The sequence below is a fragment of the Oncorhynchus tshawytscha genome, linkage group LG14 (genome assembly GCF_018296145.1).
Source record: "Oncorhynchus tshawytscha isolate Ot180627B linkage group LG14, Otsh_v2.0, whole genome shotgun sequence".
Lineage (NCBI taxonomy): Eukaryota > Metazoa > Chordata > Actinopteri > Salmoniformes > Salmonidae > Oncorhynchus > Oncorhynchus tshawytscha.
Genome location: NC_056442.1, coordinates 16,818,358 through 16,841,836, shown reverse-complemented (window position 1 = coordinate 16,841,836; position 23,479 = coordinate 16,818,358). Strand labels below are relative to the sequence as shown.

The 23,479-nt window shown below is 44.0% G+C and overlaps 1 protein-coding gene across 2 annotated transcripts; it reads right to left on the bottom strand.

Annotated features, from left to right (window-relative positions):
• Nucleotides 1-4,634: 4,634 nt before the first annotated feature.
• On the bottom strand, nucleotides 4,635-23,236 carry LOC112266703 (protein FAM124B). 2 transcript variants are annotated; one of them, XM_024444407.2, is made up of 6 exons: nucleotides 22,588-22,725; nucleotides 15,093-15,254; nucleotides 14,831-14,918; nucleotides 9,013-9,041; nucleotides 8,026-8,819; nucleotides 4,635-6,172 (listed from the first exon to the last, which is right to left on the bottom strand). In XM_024444407.2, the coding sequence occupies exons 4-6, from the start codon at nucleotides 9,023-9,025 to the stop codon at nucleotides 5,333-5,335; spliced, it is 1,647 nt and encodes a 548-aa protein (XP_024300175.1). In that variant the 5' UTR covers nucleotides 9,026-9,041; nucleotides 14,831-14,918; nucleotides 15,093-15,254; nucleotides 22,588-22,725; the 3' UTR covers nucleotides 4,635-5,332. The 2 variants fall into 2 exon arrangements, with proteins under 2 accessions (XP_024300175.1, XP_024300174.1); XM_024444406.2 differs by lacking the exons at nucleotides 14,831-14,918; nucleotides 15,093-15,254 and adding an exon at nucleotides 22,934-23,236 and having other exon boundaries at nucleotides 22,588-22,691.
• Nucleotides 23,237-23,479: the final 243 nt, after the last annotated feature.

Sequence of the window (23,479 nt, the reverse complement as noted above, 5' to 3'; positions counted from 1 at the left end):
CATTGCAATTTATTGTCCTGGCCACATCTGCAGTCCTCATGCCTCCTTGCAGCATGCCTAAGGCATGTTCACACAGATGAGCAGGGACCCTGGGCATCTTTCTTTTGGTGTTTTTCAGAGTCAGTAGAAAGGCCTCTTTAGTGTCCGAAGTTTTAATAACTGTGACCTTAATTGCCTACCGTCTGTAAGCTGTTAGTGTCTTAACGACCGTTCCACAGGTGCATGTTCATTAATAGTTTATGGGAAACAGTGTTTAAACCCTTTACAATGAAGATCTGTGAAGTTATTTGGATTTTTACAAATTATCTTTGAAAGATATGGTCCTGAAAAAGGGAAGTTTCTTTTTTTGCTGAGTTTAGATTGTGGAAGTAACACTTGTAAGAGTTTAGATGACCGACAAAACATTCTCTTGGAGGATGCCATGGAACGCTCATACATCAACATCACAGTGCCTATCGCTTATCACCCCATTACTTAAAATCTTCTCTCCCATTCCATATGATCTCATTCTCTTATCTGATCCCTGAGCAAACACTTTTTTTGGGGGGGGGGATAACAGGTACAATATTTAAAGTCATTTCATATCACATTTTCCATTCATTATGTCACACATATAGATTATTTTTGTACCCGTGGGCTGCCACTCAGAAGAATAAATTAAAACTTTAAAAAAAGGTACATAACTACAAATTATTGGTCATATTACAGAGTATATTGCAGAGTTTGGTAAATGGCCAATATACCACGGCTAAGGGCTGTATCCAGGCACTCCGCGTTGTGTCGCACTTAAGAACAGCCGTTAGCCGTGGTATACTGGCCCTATACCACACCCCCCGTGCCTTATTGCTTAAATGTAACATTGTCATGTATTCTTATCTAGTCTTTCTTTCTTCCAGAACCACACAGTGTTGGTGTTCCGGGCCAGTGCGTACTGGATGGGGTCGGCTCAGGGGAACGTGAGCGTGGCTCTCCTTCTCCAGCAGCGCTGGCCCCACCTCCCACTGGCCATCGAGGCAGAGGCCTTCTCCCCGCTGGACAGCAAGTGATACTTCTTCAAAAGGTAATCTCCTTAAATTCACTTTAGTCAGTGAAAGATCTGGGACCAGGCCTTTTCACATGATCAGTGTGCTTTAGCCAACTCTCCTGACTGTGGCTGCATGACAATGAATTCAACACAGCAGAGGACTTTGCTAAAGAACAAAGAGGCTAAAGTACCTCAGTGAGTAAGTAGTGTTGTTGATTGTGCGGAATTGTCTCGCTCCCTACCCCTCCCTCTCGAGGTAAGCGTAGTGTTGCTCGGGCCGTGCCCTGGACCCTGGCTTCCCCAGGAGGAGCAGCCAGGCCGGCCTCCCCCACCACCCAGACTGTGCCTTCTACTATGTTCCCCTGCGACAAATGGTCCTCTTTAAGGGCTCTGGCTACTCCATGCTCAACCTGCACACGCTGAGGTCTGACCCTTACTGGCTGACTGGACAGTGATGCCTCAGGTAACCAACAGTGCGCTGACACATCCCGACGGGCACCTCGATCTCTTCAGGGAGCAGCAGTACAAGAGGTTTGACCCGGTGAAGGTGCGCATGACCAGAGAGGGCCAGTGAGCTCAAGACCTGGAATGGATAGGCTGCAGGAACAGGACTCACCAGGGCAATGACATCCTGTGACAAACAGTGGGGAGCTACAGCCCTCACATCAAAGTTAATGAGCCAAAAGGCTGAAACATTAGCTTGGGTACAAATCTGTTTCTGCTAATATTCCAGTCCTTGTACTCCATATCATATGCCAAACAGTTTTGAATGACAAGGAGTGGAATGATGGCGAAACAGACTGGTGGCCAGGCTACCAAAACATATAAAAGGCCATAATGTCTGTGCAATCTAAATATGGAAGACGTGGCTGGAGCCGGCCGGCGTCATTGGCCTAAAACTCAGTCATCAGTGCCATTGAACCAGACTTTTTGGTAAGACTCATGACACAATAAAACTGACACTAGTCATGAACATTGTTGAGCTCGTTACACCTGTGCCGGGCCAGGCATGTTGAAGAGCACTGTCGACAATTCGTATTTTAAAGCTAATGTTCCAACATTTGTGAAGATCGCATTCATGGTAAATGCTGTAGATATTGGCTCAATAGGAAATGATCTTTACAAACAAACGCTCTACAACGTGCCTCTGATTGAATCCCGGCCCTAGTGACAAATACTTGCAGTGGTAAATCAACAACTCCATGGAAAATGATTTTGAATATCATATACGGTGCATTCAGAAAGTATTCGGACCCCTTGACTTTTTTTCACATTTTGCTACATTTTGGCCTCATCTTAAAATTGATTAAATAGTTTTTCCCCCCTCATCAATCTACACACAATACCCCATAATGACAAAGCAAAAACAGGTAAAGAAATGCTTGCAAATTTATAAAACCTGAACTATAACATTTACATAAGTATTCAGACCATTTACATAAGTATTACTCATTACTTTGCTGAAGCACCTTTGGCAGCCTCAAATCTTGGTTATGAGGCTACAAGCTTGGAACACCTGTATTTGGGGAGTTCCTCCCATTCTTCTCTGCAGATCCTCTAAAGCTCAGTCAGGTTGGATGGACAGCGTCGCTGCACAGCTATTTTCAGGTCTCTCCAGAGATGTTAAATCAGGTTCAAGTTCTGGCTATGGCTGGGACACTCAAGGTCATTGTTCTGTTGGAAGGTGAACCCAATGTTTGAGGTCCTGAGCACTCTGGAGCAGATTTTCTTCATCAAGGATCTCTCTGTAACCTGCTCCGTTCATCTTACCCTTGATTCTGACTAGTCTCCCAGTCACTGCCGCTGAAAAACATCCCCATGCTTCACCGTAGGGATGGTGCCAGGTTTTCTCCAGACGTGATGCTTGGCATTCAGGCCAGAGCTCAATCTTGGTTTCATCAGTCCTTTAGGTACCTTCAAAACAATTGAATCCATTGTAGAAGAATAACGTAACAAAATGTGGAAAAGTCAAGAGGTCTGAACACTTTCCAAATGCACTGTACATTTAAGCTTTGTCTTCTTAAAGATTTCTTAAGAATGTTTATGCTTTGGTATTGCACTTGTACATTTAAGATATTCAACAAAACCAACAATGTGTAATTCACTTTTTTGAGACAAAGTAAAAGTTATTTCTATAAAATCGCATGTGATAACTTCTTTGGAACACTGCCACCTTCCAGTGGTTAAATTATTTTATTACAGACTTATAAAATGTAGAGTACTGTATAAGACATTTTGTCTACTGAAACTGACCTAATCCAAATGTATACTTATCCAGCAGCGTTGCTGATACTAAACAAAGAATATTCTTAGTTTAACTGTCCAATAAATATAAATATACCTTTTTTGAGAAAGGGCATCGGCAAGATTAGAACCTGTGACCTTCTGTGCCAGTAAGGGGGAGAGCATCCGAACACTTTTTATTAGATTTTTTAAAGGTCAGTGAGTTAGTTATTTCCTATATCAGTAGATTATAAAGTTGCATTGGGATTTATCAAGAGCGAACAACACTTTCACACGTAAAAACTCCTAAGGGGTGGATTAAATCTGTATCGCGGAAGATCAGCGTTAAAATGTAAAGGCAAGTTCTGATTGAGCCGAAAATATGCAGCATTTACCGTGAATGCAGTCTCCGTGAACGCAGGAATATCGCCTTTAAATTGAGCTATAACCTGGATATTCCGTAATACTTCTGCGATACAGATTGACTCCAGCCAGCCCTAAGTCATTACTTCACGTGCTTGACATAGGCCTACATCACTTTGTTCTGAGCCAACTTCAACATCGGCTTTGAATGGGGCACCTGGCGGGACAGCCCGGTTTCAAAACAGATGCAATCACTTTTCACCCACTGCAAACACCATCCACCCGGACCAGCACTAACATCCTCATTACCAAACTCTGCCCACTGTGCTTTTATCCAACCAATCAATTTGTCCCAGACTCCCTCCGAAGGTGGTCAGGAAGATCTGATCACAATCGGTTATTTTAATAGTCTACACCAGTCAAAAAATGTGGTCACAATCAGAATGTGGACAAGATCTGTACAGATGTTAGCACCAGGTATAAACAGGCCTCAATAGATGATACCCAATGAATCAGTACAAAAGGTATTGGAGTTACATTCCTCATCACGTCTTAAAAACAATCTGAAACAAATGACAGTATATTCCCAAATTAGTGGGAATAGTCAATAATAATTTAGTGATGCATAATGCTGGTTCATAATTGGTTTTAGGAACATGGTTAAACAACAACCATCCTGTTTCACAACTCACGTCTTTAAATTAATTAAATTATTAAGGGATGGTTTCCGGGACACAGATTACACATAGTCCTGGACTAAAAGGCACTCTCAATGGAGATTCTCCATTGAAAGCACTTTTTAGTCCAAGTTTAGGCTAATTGGTCTAAGAAATCGGCCTCTAGACGATCAGTTTGGTAAACAGTTATAGACAGCCTTGCAAGGCCTCATGGTAATGTCAGCCAACACTTTGTTAATAATGTATAGAGTATCATCACAGATAAGCATTATCTCTTAGCTCTCTAGTCTTTCTAAACACAGTCCTTGAAACAAGCAGCTTTACAAAAAGGTTTCCCAGAAAATAAATGAATTATCAGCATTTAATGTCTTATCAAAATGTGTCCTTTCAACACAGTGGTTTGGCAAGGTCTACTCAATACAACCAATGGTTTAGTATTGTTGAAATACAATGTGTTAATTCTAGAAAAATAGGATAATGATACTGTACAATTACTAACCTCTGACCCAGGAGTCAGACCTAATAGACAGTGCATTCTTGGGGTAAGGATTTAGTTCACTCAGATACGCTACCATTCCGATGCCACACAGATCAGCTTTCACAGTGCACAGACAACCACATGTATCTACCCACTCACGGCACATATTTGTATCCATTTCTACTTCCACTGGTAATAAAATGCATAGTAGCCTAGTTAGTTATACAATAATTGTGCATCTGAAATCCCTGGGCGTAACATCGTTTCATTTACTATAGGCTTTACAACGTCCTAGCCTAGCTAGTTTGCGTCCAAAAGGGCACCCTATTCCCTACTGCGCACTACTTTTGACTAGAGCCCACCAGCCCTACATAGGGGATAGGGTGACATTTTGGACGCAAACCTAGACTGGCATGACGGTCTGAGCACCAGGAAGTTAGGTCCTTTGTGTCTCCATGGTTTCAATGAGCTTCCCAGTATCTCTCTGGAGGCAACATCAAGTTATATTATGTTAGATAGTGACAAAATGTCCTACAACTGCCTGCCTTCTTACACTGCAGAAAGGAGTCAGATGAAGAACTCATCTATTGGGTCTATATTGTGTGTGAGTGACAGAGCCTTTGCTGCTGGCTTAGCAGGAGTCTGTGGCCCCACAGGCCCTCTGGAGTAGCTCTCACCCAGCGATGCCCAGCTGATAACACCGCTATCCCAGGCTTGTGACCCTGCCATGCATCCGGGACTGGCAGCTTTGGTAGAGCTGCTCACAACCCAAGTCCTGTGGTGGGGTGGAGGTGTGTGAGCTTCCGGTAGACAGGCACTCAGCTCCCTTGCCAGACTCTCCAGGGAAGAGGCTCCCACAGCGGCTGGTCTCTCGGAACGCGGCGTCACCGAGACGCCTGTGTCCCTCGAGCTGGTCGCCATGGTGAAGTCTGTGTCCGAGCGCGGGGTCGTTGTCACAGGGACACCCGTGTCCACGTTGGTCTCCGGCTCTTCCTCCTCCTCCAGCAGTAGATGGGAGATGGACAGGGAGGGCCGCGCCGGGGAGGCGGAGCATGAGAGAGGGGAGGATTCGTGGGGGTGGTTAACAGATAGCGTGGCGGGGCTGCTACGCTGAGATGAGTAGCAGGAGCTGCCTGGAGGGGTGCTATAGCAGCTGTCTGAGCCCATGCTCTCCACCCCTCCCCCACACCGTAGACCCCCGGGTAAAACAGGCCTATCCAGGCTTGGGTCGGTGCGCGGCCTGTTCCCTGGACGGGTCACTGGGGTCATCTGGCCACAGGGCTGCAGGGCGTGGGCTGCTGGCGGGGTGGACACGACGCTCCTCAATAGCCCCCTGGGCGAGACGCTGGGGCAGGTCAGAGGGAAGGCACAGGTCAGGGGTCGCTGAGGCTGCTCTGGGGCTTTCACCTGGGGGACAGAGATTGACAGTCTTAACTTTCTCTGGAAGACTTGAGGTGAACGGAATGGACGGTTCAACAATTATGGAGCCCACAGAGACAGGAAAAACAAACCTAAGTTCAAATTAAAGATTGCACTATGCAGAAATCGCCCTGCCATTTCCTGGTTGCTAAAATTCGAATAGTTTGCCTAATTTCAGTTTCTGTGACGAAACAAGCAAGTACAGTGTAGAGAATCATTGTACCATCTATACCGCTGTGAAATAAATTTTCCATAACCAAAAATATTGTATTTGCAGTGATATACAGTGCAGTGATATACAGTGAGCTCCAAAAGTATTGAGACTGTGACACGTTTTGTTGTTTAGGCTCTGTACTGCAGAACTTTGGATTTGAAATGATACAATACCTATGAGGTTAAAGTGCAGATTGTCAGCTTTAATTTGAGGGTATTTTCAGCCATATCGGGTGAACCTTTTTGAAAGTATAGCACTTTTTGTACATCATCCCCCCATTTTAGGGAACCAAATGTATTGGGACAAATTCACTTTTATGTATTAAAGTAGTCAAAAATGTTGTATTTGGTCCCATATTCATAGCACGCAATGATTACATCAAGCTTGTGACTCCAAACTTGGATGCATTTGCTGTTTGTTTTGATTATTAATATTGATTATTGCCTGAATCAGTTTGTGATTTCATGCCTGTATTTAAACCTGCTAATTGATGATTGGTTAATAATGGTACGGTTCATATTGAGGGTAGGGTATTTAAGCCTTGTCCCCTCCCTAGGCCAGGGCGAGGACAGGTGATATAGAGACCTGGGTTGTTTGAGCGCAACCTTTTATTTGGTTTATCCCCAGTTTATGTTCCTCTTGCAACTTTGTTTTGTTACTTTCTTTTGTAAAGTTTTCTATTGGCCACAAAATAATCTGAAACCCAACCAAAACCAAGAGCAAATGCATCCAACAAATTTGTAGTCACAAGCTTGATGTAATCATTGCGCACTCTGAATATGGGACCAAATACTACACTTATGACTAATTTAATACACATAAGTCTCCTAAAATGGGGGAACCATGTTCAAAAAGTTCTGTAATTTCTTAACGGTTCATCCGAATATGGATGAAAATATCCTGGTCATTGTATCATTTCAAATCCAAAGTGCTGGAGTACAGAACCAAAACAACAACAAATGTGTCACTGTCCCAATACTTTTGGAGCTCGCTGCATCCCTGTGCTGCACACACAGACTGCATTTACATTATTTTGCTCTTTATCCTGATGGTTTTACAAGACAATCAGCCTGAATGCAGAACAGTAGTCTCACTGTAACTAAAAGATAATCATAGAGTAACTTCATCCAGCGTTACAAGTTTTCAAGAGGAGGCTGGTGGGAAGAAATATAGGAGGGGCTCATTGTAAAGGCTGGAATTTTATCAACGAAACTGAGTCAAACACATCGTTTCCATTTGTTTGATACCATTCCAGCCCGTCCTCATAGCTCCTCCCACCAGCCGCCTCTGGTGTTTTCACAGCCATAGAGAATTGCTTCCAATCGCTCCTCAGGGGCAGAAACCACAGAGGTTTCACATAGCAGCTAAACATTTACCTCAACTCTAAACCCAAACATATTTCCATCTCGAGAAGCAACTGGGCTTCACAAGTCTCATCATTTAAACGTAGGGAAAGAAATGCAGCAAGACGACGCAGTGTGGCGAAGGTAAGACAAAAGGCATATCATAAAATACACGGTAGCTTATTTATATTACTGGCACCATCTCTGACCACAGATCCGCACAGGAGTCTCAATAAAAGTATTGTAGTGCAATATAGGAAATAGTGTCATGTCAATTAAAATACCTGGAAAAGTATCTTGTTCCCGTCCAGGTCTTCGGTCTGCCAGCGTGTGGCGCTGATGGGCGTGCACGGATTGGGCAGCAGGGGCACGAGCTGACCCATCTCCTCTACCCTGAACTGCAGCACAGCTGAGTTGCAGGCCTCCACCCTGACCCCTGGGGAGAGCTGTTTGAGAGCCAGCTGCAGACACAGCCCCGGTTCCGTGTAGAGCGTAAACCAACAGAACCCAGTCTTCTGCTCCTCCACCTGCCTCTGCAGCACTGTCTCATAAAGCCGCACCGCGTCGTCAAAGTTATCGTAGCTGCTGTAGAGCGTCACCCGCAGCATCTCCCCGCCGCAGTGCACCGGGCGCACCCCCCACACAGGCATCCCCGTGCCCAGGCTGTAGAAGTCTCGGCTGGGCAGGAGGTAGGGCCGGAGCAGGGCATTGGCCGGGGAGGTGGAGGAGGTAATGTGGACGCCCCCGGTCCTCCCACCGCAGCTCTCCGTGTGGTGGTACTGCCAGGGTGGGCGCTGCAGGAAGTCCAGCACCCGAAGGATGCGCTCCTCGCCATAGGCCTCATGGAGGAAGACAGTCACAGCCAGGGAGGGGTACCCGGCCACGGGGCACAAGCGGGAGCGGGTATAGTCGCGGAGGGGGCAGGCCCGTTCAGAGACATGGAAGAGGCGCAGGCTGGGGCACACCCAGCGGAGGATGCGGTCCAGGGTGTGCTGCAGCAGGAGAGAGTCCCCAGGGTTGGCCAGCAGGTGCATGCTCATCATCAGGGGCTCCTGGACCCGACTGGCCAGTAGCTCACCTGACAACACAGCCACAGAGGAACAAGGTTAGGGAGGTATGAACCAAGACATGAGGATCACAGTGAAACTGAGGGAAAACCCTTCCACTGACATTACAGAATAAGACAGTCAGTTTGTACAGAATATTGTCTGTATCAGAAGAGACACCAACAAAGTACATGTGCAAATGAAATATAAATGGCTAATACTTACTGCTTGATGTCATCTTACTGCAATCAGATCTAGAAAATAAGTGAGTGGCAGACAATTATAAAGACAATTCCAAAAACACACAATGGAAAAACAAATCAATAAGCCATTGTTTTAGCACGCGCTAAAAATACATCTTTGTACCATAATCTGTTCAGAAGTAAATGATCTAGGAGCCAGCTACCCCTCATGCTTGAAATCAAATGTAGGCACCATGGCAGCTAGGAGCATGCAGAGAAGAGTCATAATAGCAAGGAAGTAAAGCCGCACTGGATTTTGTTGTTACATTAAAACAGGATTTTAAATGTATTTTCAGAAGGGCTCATCTCACTACATACATCTCTTGGTAGTCAGGAGCCATTTTATATATATTTTTTTCATTGGTCCATTATCTTCCCCATTTACATCTTATAGCAAACCTATATTCTTGGCAGCCCTAGTGTGATGGAGAGGAATGGCAGAGCAGACAATCATATAACCCTAAATAATTTGATGTGCAACTTGTAATTACAATTAATATAGCAGATTTTTTTTGTTGAGAACAATACGAAGTGAGAACAATCCGTTCTTTCAAGTTTCGCAGTGTATGTTCAGAACGTTTGCATTAAAATAACGTGTATGCATTGCAGTGCCACCAGAGACTCTGGGTTTGCACCCAGGCTCTGTCGCAGCCGGCCGCGACCCGGAGGTCCGTGGGGCGACGCACAATTGGCCTAGCGTCGTCCAAGTTAGGCATGTAGGAAACACCGTGCACCTGGCGACCTGGTTAGCGCGCACTGCGCCCAGCCCGCCACAGGAGTCGCTAGTTCGCGATGAGACAAGGATATCCCTGTCTCCTTGTCTCGTCGCCAGGTGCACGGTGTTTCCTCCGACACATTGGTGCGGCTGGCTTCCGGGTTGGATGCGCGCTGTGTTAAGAAGCAGTGTGGCTTGGTTGGGTTGTGTTGTGTTTCGGAGGACGCACCTTAGTCTCTCCCGAGCCCGTACGGGAGTTATAGCGATGAGACAAGATAGTAACTACTAACAATTGGATACCACGAAATTGGGGAGAAAAGGGGGTAAAAAAAAAATGTATAGGCTATTACATAACACTGGAGTAGCCTATAGGCCTTTTTTTTTTTTTCATGGAATCTAAACTGTTTGGATCCCTTTCACGTACTGGAAAAATGCACTATACAGCGCAAAGTTCGCCACGATTACAAGCCCAGACCACCACTGCTTTGATCTCCCATCAGGTCATAGAAATTAGACAATTAAATGGCGCACAGTGTTTTCTGTTTTGTTTAGGCCTATGTGATGTGTGAGAAATGCTAAGATTTCCTCTTGTACGACAAACATAAATCGGAAGTTTTCCCTTTTCCATTATACGAACATCATCAAAATCAAATGAATTTTTTTGTCAAGTCGGTTAGGACATCTACTTTGTGCATGACAAGTCATTTTTCCAACAATTGTTTACAGAGATTATTTCACTGTATCATAATTCCAGTAGGTCAGAAGTTTACATAAACTAAGTTGACTGTGCCTTTAAACAGCTTGGAAAAATCCAGAAAATTATGTCATGGCTTTAGAAGCTTCTGATAGGCTAATTGACATCATTTGAGTCAATTGGAGGTGTACCTGTGGATGTATTTCAAGGCCTACCATCAAACTCAGTGCCTCTTTGCTTGACATCATCGGAAAATCAAAAGAAATCAGCCAAGACCTCAGAACAAAAATTGTAGACCTCGAAAAGTCTGGTTCATGCTTGGGAACAATTTCCAAACTCCTGAAGGTACCACGTTCATCTGTACAAACAATAGTACGCAAGTATAAACCCCATGGGCCCACAGAGCCATCATACCACTCAGGAAGGAGATGCGTTCTGTCTCCTAGAGATTAATATACTTTGATTTGCACTTTTCACACCAATCTCAGAACAACAGCAAAGCAGCTTGTGAAGATGCTGGAGGAAACAGGTACAAAAGTATATATAGCCACAGTAAAACAAGTCCTATATCGACATAACCTGAAAGGCAACTCAGCAAGGAAGAAGACACTGCTCCAAAACAGCCATAAAAAAAAGCCAGTTTGCAACTACACATGGGGACAAAGATCATACTTTTTGGAGAAATGTCTTCTGGTCCAATGAAACAAAAATAGAACTGTTTGGCCATAATGACCATCATTATGTTTGGAGGAAAAAGGGGGAGGCTTGCAAGCCGAAGAACACCATCCCAACCGTGAAGCACGGGGGTGGCAGCATCATGTTGTGGGGGTGCTTTGCTGCAGGAGGGACTGGAAGCACGGGGGTGGCAGCATCATGTTGTGGGGGTGCTTTGCTGCAGGAGGGACTGGTGCACTTCACAAAATAGATGGCATCATGAGGACGGACAATATATCCACATAATTTAAGCATCATCTCAAGATATCAGTCAGGAAGTTAAAGCTTGGTCCTAAATGAGTCTTCCAAATGGACAATGACCCCAAGCATACTTCCAAAATTGTGGCAAAATGGCTTAAGGACAACAAAGTCAGGGTATTGGAGTGGCCATCACTAAGCCCTGACCTCAATCCTATACAACATTTGTGGGAAGAACTGAAAAAGTGTGTGCGAGCAAGGAGGCCTACAAACCTGACTCAGTTACACCAGCTCTGTCAGGATGAATGGGCCAAAATTCACCCAACTTATTGTGGGAAGCTCGTGGAAGGCTACCCGAAACACTTGACCCAAGTTAAACAATTTAAAAAGGCAATGCTACTAAATACTAATTGAGTGTATACAAACTTCTGACCCACTGGGAATGTGATGAAAGAAATAAAAGCTGAAATATATCACTAATATTATTCTGGCATTTCACATTCGTAAAATAAAGTGGTGATCCTAATTCACCTAAGACAGGGATTTTTTATTAGGATTAAATGCCAGGAATTGTGAAAAACTGAGTTTAAATGTATTTAGCTTAGGTGTATGTAAACTTCCAACTTCAACTGTATATACAGGGGGTCCGGATTCGAGTCAATGTGCGTTGGTACAGGCTAGTCGAGGTAATATGTACATGTAGGTAAGGGTAAAGTGACTATGCATAGATAATAAACCACGAGTAGCAGGGGGGCAATGCAAATAGTCCGGGAAGCCATTTGATTAGCTGTTTAGCAGTCTTATGGGCTTAGGGGTGGAAGCTGTTATGGGTGTCCCTATATCGGGACGGTTGAGCTAACATGCGCTAAGGTGATTAGCATGACAGTCTCAAAGTCAACAGTGAAGAGGCGATTCCGGGATGCTGGCCTTCTAGGCAAAGTTCCTCTGTCCAGTGTGTTCTTTTGCCCATCTTAAAATGTATTTTTATTGGCCAGTCTAGCCATTTTGAGCCTGCAATCAAACCGACAAATGCTGATGCTCCAGATACTCATCTAGTCCAAAGAAGGCAAGTTTTATTACTTCTTTTAAAATCAGCACAACAGCTTTCAGCTGTGCTAACATCATTGCAAAAAGATTTTCTAATGGCGGCAGGGTAGCCTAGTGGTTAGAGCGTTGGACTAGTAACCGGAAGGTTGCAAGTTCAAACCCCCGAGCTGACAAGGTACAAATCTGTCGTTCTGCCCCTGAACAGGCAGTTAACCCACTGTTCCTAGGCCGTCATTGAAAATAAGAATTTGTTCTTAACTGACTTGCCTAGTAAAATAAAGGTAAAATAAAATCAATTAGCCTTTTAAAATTATAAACTTGGATTAGCTAACACAACGTTCCATTGGAACACAGGAGTGGTGGTTGCTGATAATTCCATTAAAAAAATCTGCCGTTTCCAGCTACAATAGTCATTTACGACATTAACAATTTTTTCTTTCAAAAACAAGGACATTTCTGAGTGACCCCAAACTTTTGAACGGTAGTGTACTTACATCCTGAGGGTCCAGGAGATAAAATGTAGCATAGTTTTGTTTGATCAAATCCATTTTTATATTAAAAATGTAGGAGCTGGGTTCTACAGATTGAACCCCTGCGGTCTCTGGCTCCACACCTACGCCTGGCCATCTAGATGTGTGAAAAGGTAGCTTATACACTAATGATCCATCATGTTTGACATTCCTGGGAGTGTGTAAACTTAAATTGTGTATAATATCATTTTTGTATGTTCTCTATAGTTATGTATTTGAAAAGATATATATATATATATATATATATAAAAAAATTGACCAATTCGGCACATTTGGGTAAAATTTATATAAAATATTGTCCAGTATTGCCATGCTTCGCTGGATCAATCTGAAACTTTGCACGCACTGTGTGGCCAAAATCAAAATAGCAGCTAAACGGCAATAATACATTATGGCCTTTCTGGGCGACGCATTTCTTTTGTTTGAATCATCTTTTACCAGATCTAATATGTTATATTCTCCTACATTAATTTCACACACCATTTGAAAGGAAACAACACTTTGAAGTATCAAGAATGTGCATATCCTTGCTTGAGGTCCTGAGATACAGGCAGTTAGATTTGGGTATGTCATTTTAGGCGAAAATTGAAAAAAAGGATACGATCCTTAAGAGGTTGAAGCCTTTTGTAACTAGAGTTGGCACTCCGGTACTCCTTGCCGTGCAGTAGCAGAGAGAACAGTCTATGACTAGGGTGGCTGGAGTCTTTTTAGGGCCTTCTTCTGACCCCCGCCTGGTATAGAGGTCATGGATGGCAGGAAGCTTGGCCATTCCTGAGGGGAATAGGCCCTCTTCACGACTGTCTTGTTGTGTTTGGACCATGTTAGTTTGTTGGTGATGTGGACACCAAGGAACTTGAAGCTCTCAAACTGCTCCACTTCAGCCCCATCAATGAGAATGGGGGCTTGCTCGGCCCTGCTTTTCCTGTAGTCCATGATAATCTCCTTTGTCTTAATCACGTTGAGGGAGAGGTTGTTGTACTGGCACAACACTGCCAGGTCCCTGACCACCTCCCTATAAGCGGTCTCATCGTTGTAGGTGATCAGGCCTACCACCGTTGTGTCGTCGGCAAACTTGATGGTGTTGGAGTCATGCTTGGCCATGCAGTCATGGCCCGTGTTGAGGATCAGCGTGGAAGATGTCTTGTTGACTACCCTTACCACCTGGGGAAAGCCCGTCAGGAAGGATCCAAATGCAGAGGGATGTCTAGTAGTCCCAGGGTCCTTAGCTTGGTGATGTGTTTTGAGGGCACTATGGTGTTGAACGCTGAGCTGTAGTCAACGAACAGCATTTTATTTTTTTATTTTTACCCCTATATCGTGGTATCCAAATGGGTAGTTACAGCCTTGTCCCATCGCTGCAACTTCCTTCCGTACGGACTCAGGAGAGGCGACGGTTGAGAGCCGTGCGTCCTCCGAAACACAATGCCCGCTTAACCCGGAAGCCAGCCGCACCAATGTGTTGGAGGAAACAATGTACACCTGGCGACAGGGTCAGCGTACATTGCGCCTGGCCCGCCACAGGAGTCACTAGAGCGGAATGGGACAAGAACATCCCTGCCGGCCAAACCCTCCCCTAACCTGGACGACGCTGGTCCAATTGTGCACCGCCCCATAGGTCTCCCGGTCGTGGCCGGCTGCGACAGAGCCTGGACTCGAACCAGGATCTCTAGCGGCACAGCTAGCACTGCAATGCAGTGCCTTAGACAAACAGGACTACTTAACGGAGGACAGAGTGCTGTCAACCCTAGAGGACATCCCCCGATATCTCACAGACAGCTCCAGTTCTGACTGATATCTAATAGACAGCTAAAGTTCTGACCGCTCACCAACGTTCCTGGACAGCAACCTGAGAATTGTTAGACAGCAACCAAGTCAAGTTGCCTAGCCAACACTGGAAACGTACCAACTCCAGCAAGCTCAAGGAGTCCCACAAAAGAAATGAGGAACGTAGGTATCCTGAAAGGATCTGTAATGTTCCGAAAACACTTGACCTGTAAGTAACAAAAACAAGACTGTTCAGTTCAAAGATTATTGAATTCAAAGACTGAAAAACATTTACAATTGTGGTAATGCTTAAAATGTATATGTGAGATGTTACGGTGTAAACGAGTGTAATATATTGGTCTATTAACATGGTAATCTGCCTAGATAGGATTATCACTTACTTGATTGGTTAATACTGTGACCTCTTAATTTTGATACGTTGAGAAAACGTGCTGCCTCGAACATGCCCCTGTGTTGTACTACCATGGTTTGGATTAGTACAGTTTCCCAACGAACCTCTTCTCTTCTGTCCAGTTATTCTATAGGTAATCAAACCAAAAACACTACAAATACAACAGGAGAGAAATGCTGGTTAATGAGGAAGGCTTTATAAAATAATTGCCTCTGTTTCTACGGATGGATTTTTGCAAGGCTACTTTGAAGCAAGGTACGGCATGGCATGTCTTGTTATTTGAAGTAAAGTAAAATATTCAGGTTTCAAACAATTATACTGCCTCAAACTCACACTGCAATGTGGTGGGTGAAATGCTGATAGTACTTTAATTACGAGTTGAGATTGAGAAATAAAAATAGCCCCTTTTAAATCGTGGCCACAAGTTAACAATTCTAAATGCAATCACGTGTTATTTGTTGCGCAATGACTGGTCTTACAAAAGTAGGTTTCACACCAGTAGCCTACAGACTTTTTGAGGAGCTACTCTCGGGCTGTCTGACAGGTGGTAGGCTATTCCGCTTCCCAAACTAGGCTCGGTTTGCTGTGATAAATAATATGCATGATGACTAGGATGCACGATATATCGGTAAGCATATTGGAATCGGATGATATTAGCTAAAAATGCCAACTTCGGCCCGATGTCTAGTTTAATGCTGATGTGCAAAACCGATGTCAAAGCTGTCGTGCATACCTATATAACATAGGTAGATAACGTAATGACGGCACGAAAAATACAGCGCTATATGGAACATAAGCAGAAAAATACCAAGAGCACACTTCCAAGAACTAAACAAGTTAAGTCGAGCAGTCATTTCAAAGAATAAGAACATTTCAGCGAGACAACTCAAAAGGTGAAATGGAATTCATTGACTATCAACCGATCTTTGTCGTGGATGATGTTGGCTTTCGCCGACTGGTCGAGCACCGGTACACACTACTAAGTAGGCGCAATTTTTCAGATGTTGCCCTACCGAAGTTACACAGTATTGTTGAAACGCACATCTATGAGCTACTTGCTATGGGTGTCACTGCCATTAGCTTCACGACTGACATTTGGACCAGTGATGTCAGCTCCATGATCATGCGGAGTCTGGCAGCACAGTGGGTTGACAAGGATTTCGTACTGAGGAATGCTGTATTGCATGTTGAAGATGGTGGCTGGTTCTCATACCGCTGCTGCCATTTCAATGGCATTTGAGAACATGTTTGAAACATGAACACACTCCTAGCTCCATTTGAACAACTGACTCGAGAAATAAGTCTGCAGCAAAAGTGATACCGTCTGTCATGGCATTGAAACGCCTGCTCAGCAAAATTGCCGACACATACCATGTGGTTAAAACTTGCAAAAGTACTCAAGAGGGTGTGAACAAGCGATTTGGTGGTATTCTCTCCGAGCCTCTTTACTATGTCGCCACCATGCTCGATACAAGGACCGCTACTTCGATGCAGACAAGAAATAGGGTTTACGTGAAACGTTAGACACAGCTGGACAAGATGGAAACAGACACAGTGACATTGCGCACCGAGGAAGAGAGGCCACGGACAGAGCTGAAACTTCACTGCTTGACATGCATGATGAAATCCTGGTTGAGACTGAACAACGAAACAGCACAGCAAGTAAGTGAGAGAAATGTTTTGATTATGTTTTACTGGTAATGGGGGAAAAAGTAAATGCCAACAAAATAACGTTTTGGTCAGTATGTGTGTTACAACTATTTAACTGTACTAGAATGCTTCAAAAGGCCACAGAAAATTGTAATAGCACCAATTTAATTCCACAAAAGTATGCCAATGTCCTATAGACCGATAAGCATAAGCATAACCGACCGGTCAAATGTATTTTCAACAGCTAACCGATTAACGGTTAACATATGTCCTATTAATAGACATAGGTGATTTTACCACTAATCAGAAAGAAATTATTAGTAATTGAATTGATTTGACCAATAACCAAGTTAAATGTGTAGTGTAATGAATTGGGCAGCTAGTAACCTATTTGCTAATAGGCTAATTATATTCTGGCCACCGACAAGCTCAGGAACAAAATGGCTGGAGGTCAAACCTAGTTGCCTGTATATATATATATTTACAACTTTTTTCACATACATTTTATTTTTATTTTCCATCAACTCATCCGAGCGCAGCGCGGCTCGGAACGGAACATACCGGACCAATTTTTCTCTCCATGTCCCTGGATTTCGACTGCTCTCTGGACATTCATACCCGGATCTCACAGCTAGCTAGCTGCTATCCGTGTGACTATCGGCCTTCGTCGATTCCGGAGCAAACATCAATTATTCCGGAGCTAGCCAGCTCCGTCAATCACTCCTGGGCTGCAGTCACCTATCCCTACCCGTTTTACTGCCTACGCGGCCTTCACAACTGGACTGCCGACGTTATCTACCCGAAGGAGATCCGGCTGGCTCCTCCGTCGCGACGTTACCTGAACGCCCATCTGCGGCCTGCTAACCGTTAGCTGTCTTACCGGCTGCTATCTGAAAAGACAATCTGACAATTTATTTATTTGTATTATTATTATTATTATTATGTTTTCTTCTTGGGCCTCTATAACTATATCTATTGTTTTTATTTTTGTTGTTGTTGTGTGATTTGGATTAATCCCCTCTACCACACAGAACCCCACTAATCTACTGACGGAACGCAAGAGGTGGCTAACAACAGACCTCCATCCTATGCTAGCTTGCTACCGATGGCCTGGCTAGCTGTCTAAATCGCCGTGACCCCCAACCAACCTCTCCACTCACTGGACCCTTTTGATCACTCGACTAAGCATGCCTCTCCTTAATGTCAATATGTCTTGTCCATTGCTGTTCTGGTTAGTGTTTATTGGCTTATTTCACTGTAGAGCCTCTAGTCCTGCTCACTATACCTTATCCAACCTATTAGTTCCACCACCCACACATGCAATGACATCTCCTGGTTTCAATGATGTTTCTAGAGACAATATCTCTCTCTTCATCACTCAATACCTAGGTTTACCTCCACTGTATTCACATACTACCATACCTTTGTCTGTACATTATACCTTGATGCTATTTTACCGCACCCAGAAACCTCCTTTTACTCTATGTTCCAGATGTTCTAGACGACCAATTCTCATAGCTTTTAGCCGTACCCTTATTCTACTCCTATGTTCCTCTGGCGATGTAGAGGTGAATCCAAGCCCTGCAGTGCCTAGCTCCACTCCTATTCCCCAGGCGCTCTCTTTTGACGACTTCTGTAACCGTAATAGCCTTGGTCTCATGCATGTTAACATTAGAAGCCTCCTCCCTAAGTTTGTTCTATTCACTGCTTTAGCACACTCTGCCAACCCAGATGTTCTAGCGGTGTCTGAATCCTGGCTTAGGAAGACCACCAAAAATTCAGAAATTTTAATTCCAAACTACAACATTTTCAGACAAGATAGAATTGCCAAAGGGGGCGGTGTTGCAATCTACTGCAAAGATAGCCTGCAGAGTTCTGTCCTTACTATCCAGGTCTGTACCCAAACAATTTGAACTTCTACTTTTAAAAATCCACCTCTCTAAAAACAAGTCTCTCACCGTTGCCGCCTGCTATAGACCACCCTCTGACCCCAGCTGTGCTCTGGACACCATATGTGAACTGCATCTGTAATGGGTCAGCGGTCAAACGACCTCCACTCATCACTGTAAAACGCTCCCTGAAACACTTCTGCAAGCAGGCCTTTCTAATCGACCTGGCCGGGGTATCCTGGAAGGATATTGATCTCATCCCGTCAGTAGAGGATGCCTGGATATTTTTTTTAAATGCCTTCCTAACCATCTTAAATAAACATGCCCCATTCAAGAAATTTAGAACCAGGAACAGATATAGCCCTTGGTTCTCCCCAGACCTGACTGCCCTTAACCAACACAAAAACATCCTATGGCGTTCTGCATTAGCATCGAACAGCCCCGTGATATGCAGCTGTTCAGGGAAGCTAGAAACCATTATACACAGGCAGTTAGAAAAGCCAAGGCTAGCTTTTTCAAGCAGAAATTTGCTTCCTGCAACACTAACTCAAAAAGTTCTGGGACACTGTAAAGTCCATGGAGAATAAGAACACCTCCTCCCAGCTGCCCACTGCACTGAAGATAGGAAACACTGTCACCACTGATAAATCCACCATAATTGAGAATTTCAATAAGCATTTTTCTACGGCTGGCCATGCTTTCCACCTGGCTACTCCTACCCCGGTCAACAGCACTGCACCCCCAACAGCAACTCGCCCAAGCCTTCCCCATTTCTCCTTCTCCCAAATCCATTCAGCTGATGTTCTGAAAGAGCTGCAAAATCTGGACCCCTACAAATCAGCCTGGCTCGACAATCTGGACCCTTTCTTTCTAAAATTATCTGCCGAAATTGTTGCCACCCCTATTACTAGCCTGTTCAACCTCTCTTTGAGGGATTCTGAGATTCCCAAAGATTGGAAAGCAGCTGCGGTCATCCCCCTCTTCAAAGGGGGGGACACTCTTGACCCAAACTGCTACAGACCTATATCTATCCTACCGTGCCTTTCTAAGGTCTTCGAAAGCCAAGTCAACAAACAGATTACCGACCATTTCGAATCTCACCATACCTTCTCTGCTATGCAATCTGGTTTCAGAGCTGGTCATGGGTGCACCTCAGCCACGCTCAAGGTCCTAAACGATATCTTAACCGCCATCGATAAGAAACATTACTGTGCAGCCGTATTCATTGATCTGGCCAAGGCTTTCGACTCTGTCAATCACCACATGCTCATCGGCAGACTCGACAGTCTGTGTTTCTCAAATGATTGCCTCGCCTGGTTCACCAACTACTTCTCTGATAGAGTTCAGTGTGTCAAATCGGAGGGTCTGCTGTCCGGACCTCTGGCAGTCTCTATGGGGGTGCCACAGGGTTCAATTCTTGGACCGACTCTCTTCTCTGTATACATCAATGAGGTCGCTCTTGCTGCTGGTGAGTCTCTGATCCACCTCTACGCAGACGACACCATTCTGTATACTTCCAGCCCTTCTTTGGACACTGTATTAACAACCCTCCAGGCAAGCTTCAATGCCATACAACTCTCCTTCCGTGGCCTCCAATTGCTCTTAAATACAAGTAAAACTAAATGCATGCTCTTCAACCGATCGCTACCTGCACCTACCCGCCTGTCCAACATCACTACTCTGGACGGCTCTGACTTAGAATACGTGGACAACTACAAATACTTAGGTGTCTGGTTAGACTGTAAACTCTCCTTCCAGACCCATATCAAACATCTCCAATCCAAAGTTAAATCTAGAATTGGCTTCCTATTTCGCAACAAAGCATCCTTCACTCATGCTGCCAAACATACCCTTGTAAAACGGACCATCCTACCAATCCTCGACTTTGGCGATGTCATTTACAAAATAGCCTCCAATACACCCTACTCAACAAATTGGATGCAGTCTATCACAGTGCAATCCGTTTTGTCACCAAAGCCCCATATACTACCCACCATTGCGACCTGTACGCTCTCGTTGGCTGGCCCTCGCTTCATACTCGTCGCCAAACCCACTGGCTCCATGTCATCTACAAGACCCTGCTAGGTAAAGTCCCCCTTATCTCAGCTCGCTGGTCACCATAGCATCTCCCACCTGTAGCACACGCTCCAGCAGGTATATCTCTCTAGTCACCCCCAAAACCAATTCTTTCTTTGGCCGCCTCTCCTTCCAGTTCTCTGCTGCCAATGACTGGAACGAACTACAAAAATCTCTGAAACTGGAAACACTTATCTCCCTCACTAGCTTTAAGCACCAACTGTCAGAGCAGCTCACAGATTACTGCACCTGTACATAGCCCACCTATAATTTAGCCCAAACAACTACCTCTTTCCCAACTGTATTTAATTTTAATTTATTTATTTTGCTCCTTTGCACCCCATTATTTTTATTTCTACTTTGCACATTCTTCCATTGCAAAACTACCATTCCAGTGTTTTACTTGCTATATTGTATTTACTTTGCCACCATGGCCTTTTTTGCCTTTACCTCCCTTCTCACCTCATTTGCTCACATTGTATATAGACTTGTTTATACTGTATTATTGACTGTGTTTGTTTTACTCCATGTGTAACTCTGTGTCATTGTATCTGTCGAACTGCTTTGCTTTATCTTGGCCAGGTCGCAATTGTAAATGAGAACTTGTTCTCAACTTGCCTACCTGGTTAAATAAAGGTAAAATAAATAAATAAAAATTGCCAACCCCTGTTATATATTTAAGCAATAACGAGGTGGTGTGGTGTGAATTCACATTATAAACTGGGTGGTTCGACCCCTGAATGCTGATTGTCTGACAGCCGTGGTATATCAGGGGTATGACAAAATATGTATTTTTACATTGGTAACCAGTTTATAATAGCAATACGGCACCTCGTGGGTTTGTGGTAAATGGCCAATATACCATGGCTAAGTGCTGTTCTTACGCTCGATGCAATGCGGAGTGCTTGGATACCGCCCTTAGCCATGATTTTACCTGTGTTTAACTAGGCAAGTCAGTTAAGAACAAATTGTAATTTACAATGATGGCCTTCCAAAAGACCTCCTGCGGGGACAGGGGCTGGGATTAAGAATACATTAAATAAAAATATAGGACAAAACAGACATAACAAGAGACAACACGACATAGTGAGACACATGACAACAACATGGTGGCAAACATCGCAGTAGCATAAAACACGGTACAAACATTATTGGGCACAGACAGATGTATATATTTAATGTATTACATGAATGGTGACCACAACCCTCCCGAAAATACATTTACATAAGTGTATTAATGCGACCTTTTCCACCTTGCTCAATGTATTCAATTTCAAATGTGGCTCCCAGTGCGACTTTACTTCCAGACTATTATCTGGCAGCTCCTTCTCTGTACGTTCCTAGCCCATCAGTGTCATCTCGCCGTGGAAACATGCATCTTTCGTTACTATGACAACGGCTATGTGGTGAGTTAGAAGCCCAGCTGGTAACTAAACAGCAACAATCAAGCCAACAGTAAAACAAAAATGCTAGCTAGTTAAGGTTAGTAAACCACATTAAGGTGTCTTACTTGTAAGTTGACACAATAAGATTATAAGTGTAACTGTAGCTACCTAGCTAATTTAGACCAGAAAGAGGTTGACCATTTACAATTGCCTGTTTGGGCTGATGTTGCATGCAAAAACGTTCGGCAAGCTATCTTTAGCTATTGTAGCTAGCTAGTGATTCCCACCCACTAAGTTGTATGTGACTCGTTTTAAATGACTAAAGTTAGCTAATCACACCGCCTGTAACGTTGATAGAAAACACTGAAGTAGATTTAGCTGGGGAACTTATACTGCACAAAGGGAAATGGTAATGATTCACATCTTGCCAGTACTTGGATACCGCAAACAAATGCTAGCTAGCTAACTAGCTTAAGGAACTTACTCGGCAGTCTCAGCTCCCGAATCCACGTTTTCATCAACGGTTCCGTTGAATAGAATCGATCTTCGTAGCATTGTCCGATAATGCCACCGGACTTCAATCGAGTCCTATGGAGAGAAGCACATTTTTTTGTAGTGGCCCTAACTTCTAGACTGATGACAAGAATTGGCACCGTTCAGTCAGCCCGTTAGCAAAGTCTTTTTTTCACGAGCATCGTTCTAGCTGGGACACTGACGTCATCTGCTGTACTGGTACCTTTTAGACATAGCTATTTTATACAGGGAGTAGAATGTCATTTAGAAAGTCTGTAAAAAAAAGAAGGATAAATAGAAAAGTCGTGTCTACTCACCAGCATATGAATAAATACGTGCAGAGTTGACCAGGATAAATGAAAAATGGGAGAAAGGGCTTAGTCTACTCTAAATGAGGAAAATAATATGCAGAATAGCGCCAGATGGCAGTCGTCTCACCGTCACGTATGAGCAGACAAAGGATAGTCCAGACGGGTTAACTAGACTTTGAGGGGCAAAGGAGGTAATACCACTTCCGTAATGTAAATGAAAATGGAATCCTGAGAAAATTAGGCCATCATCTGTCACATTTCTGTTTAAAGAGCATTAACAACCCTGGCACCTATGCCCCATTTTAGACCTTGTTACATTGCCACATGCTTGATGTGTTCTAGCTTGTGATTTGTTTGTAGACATAGGAAATATAATGATTCTAGTTCTGTGGTAGCCAATCTGGAACATTGGAGACTATAATTGGCATCGTCTGTTGGCCACAAATGTCTCATTAATAAATTATTTTTCTAATAATCAACATTAACTTGTCATAGCAGCTGTCTGTATTATTTGTGAGATGCACATTTATCCCATGTCATGTGGCCTCAACC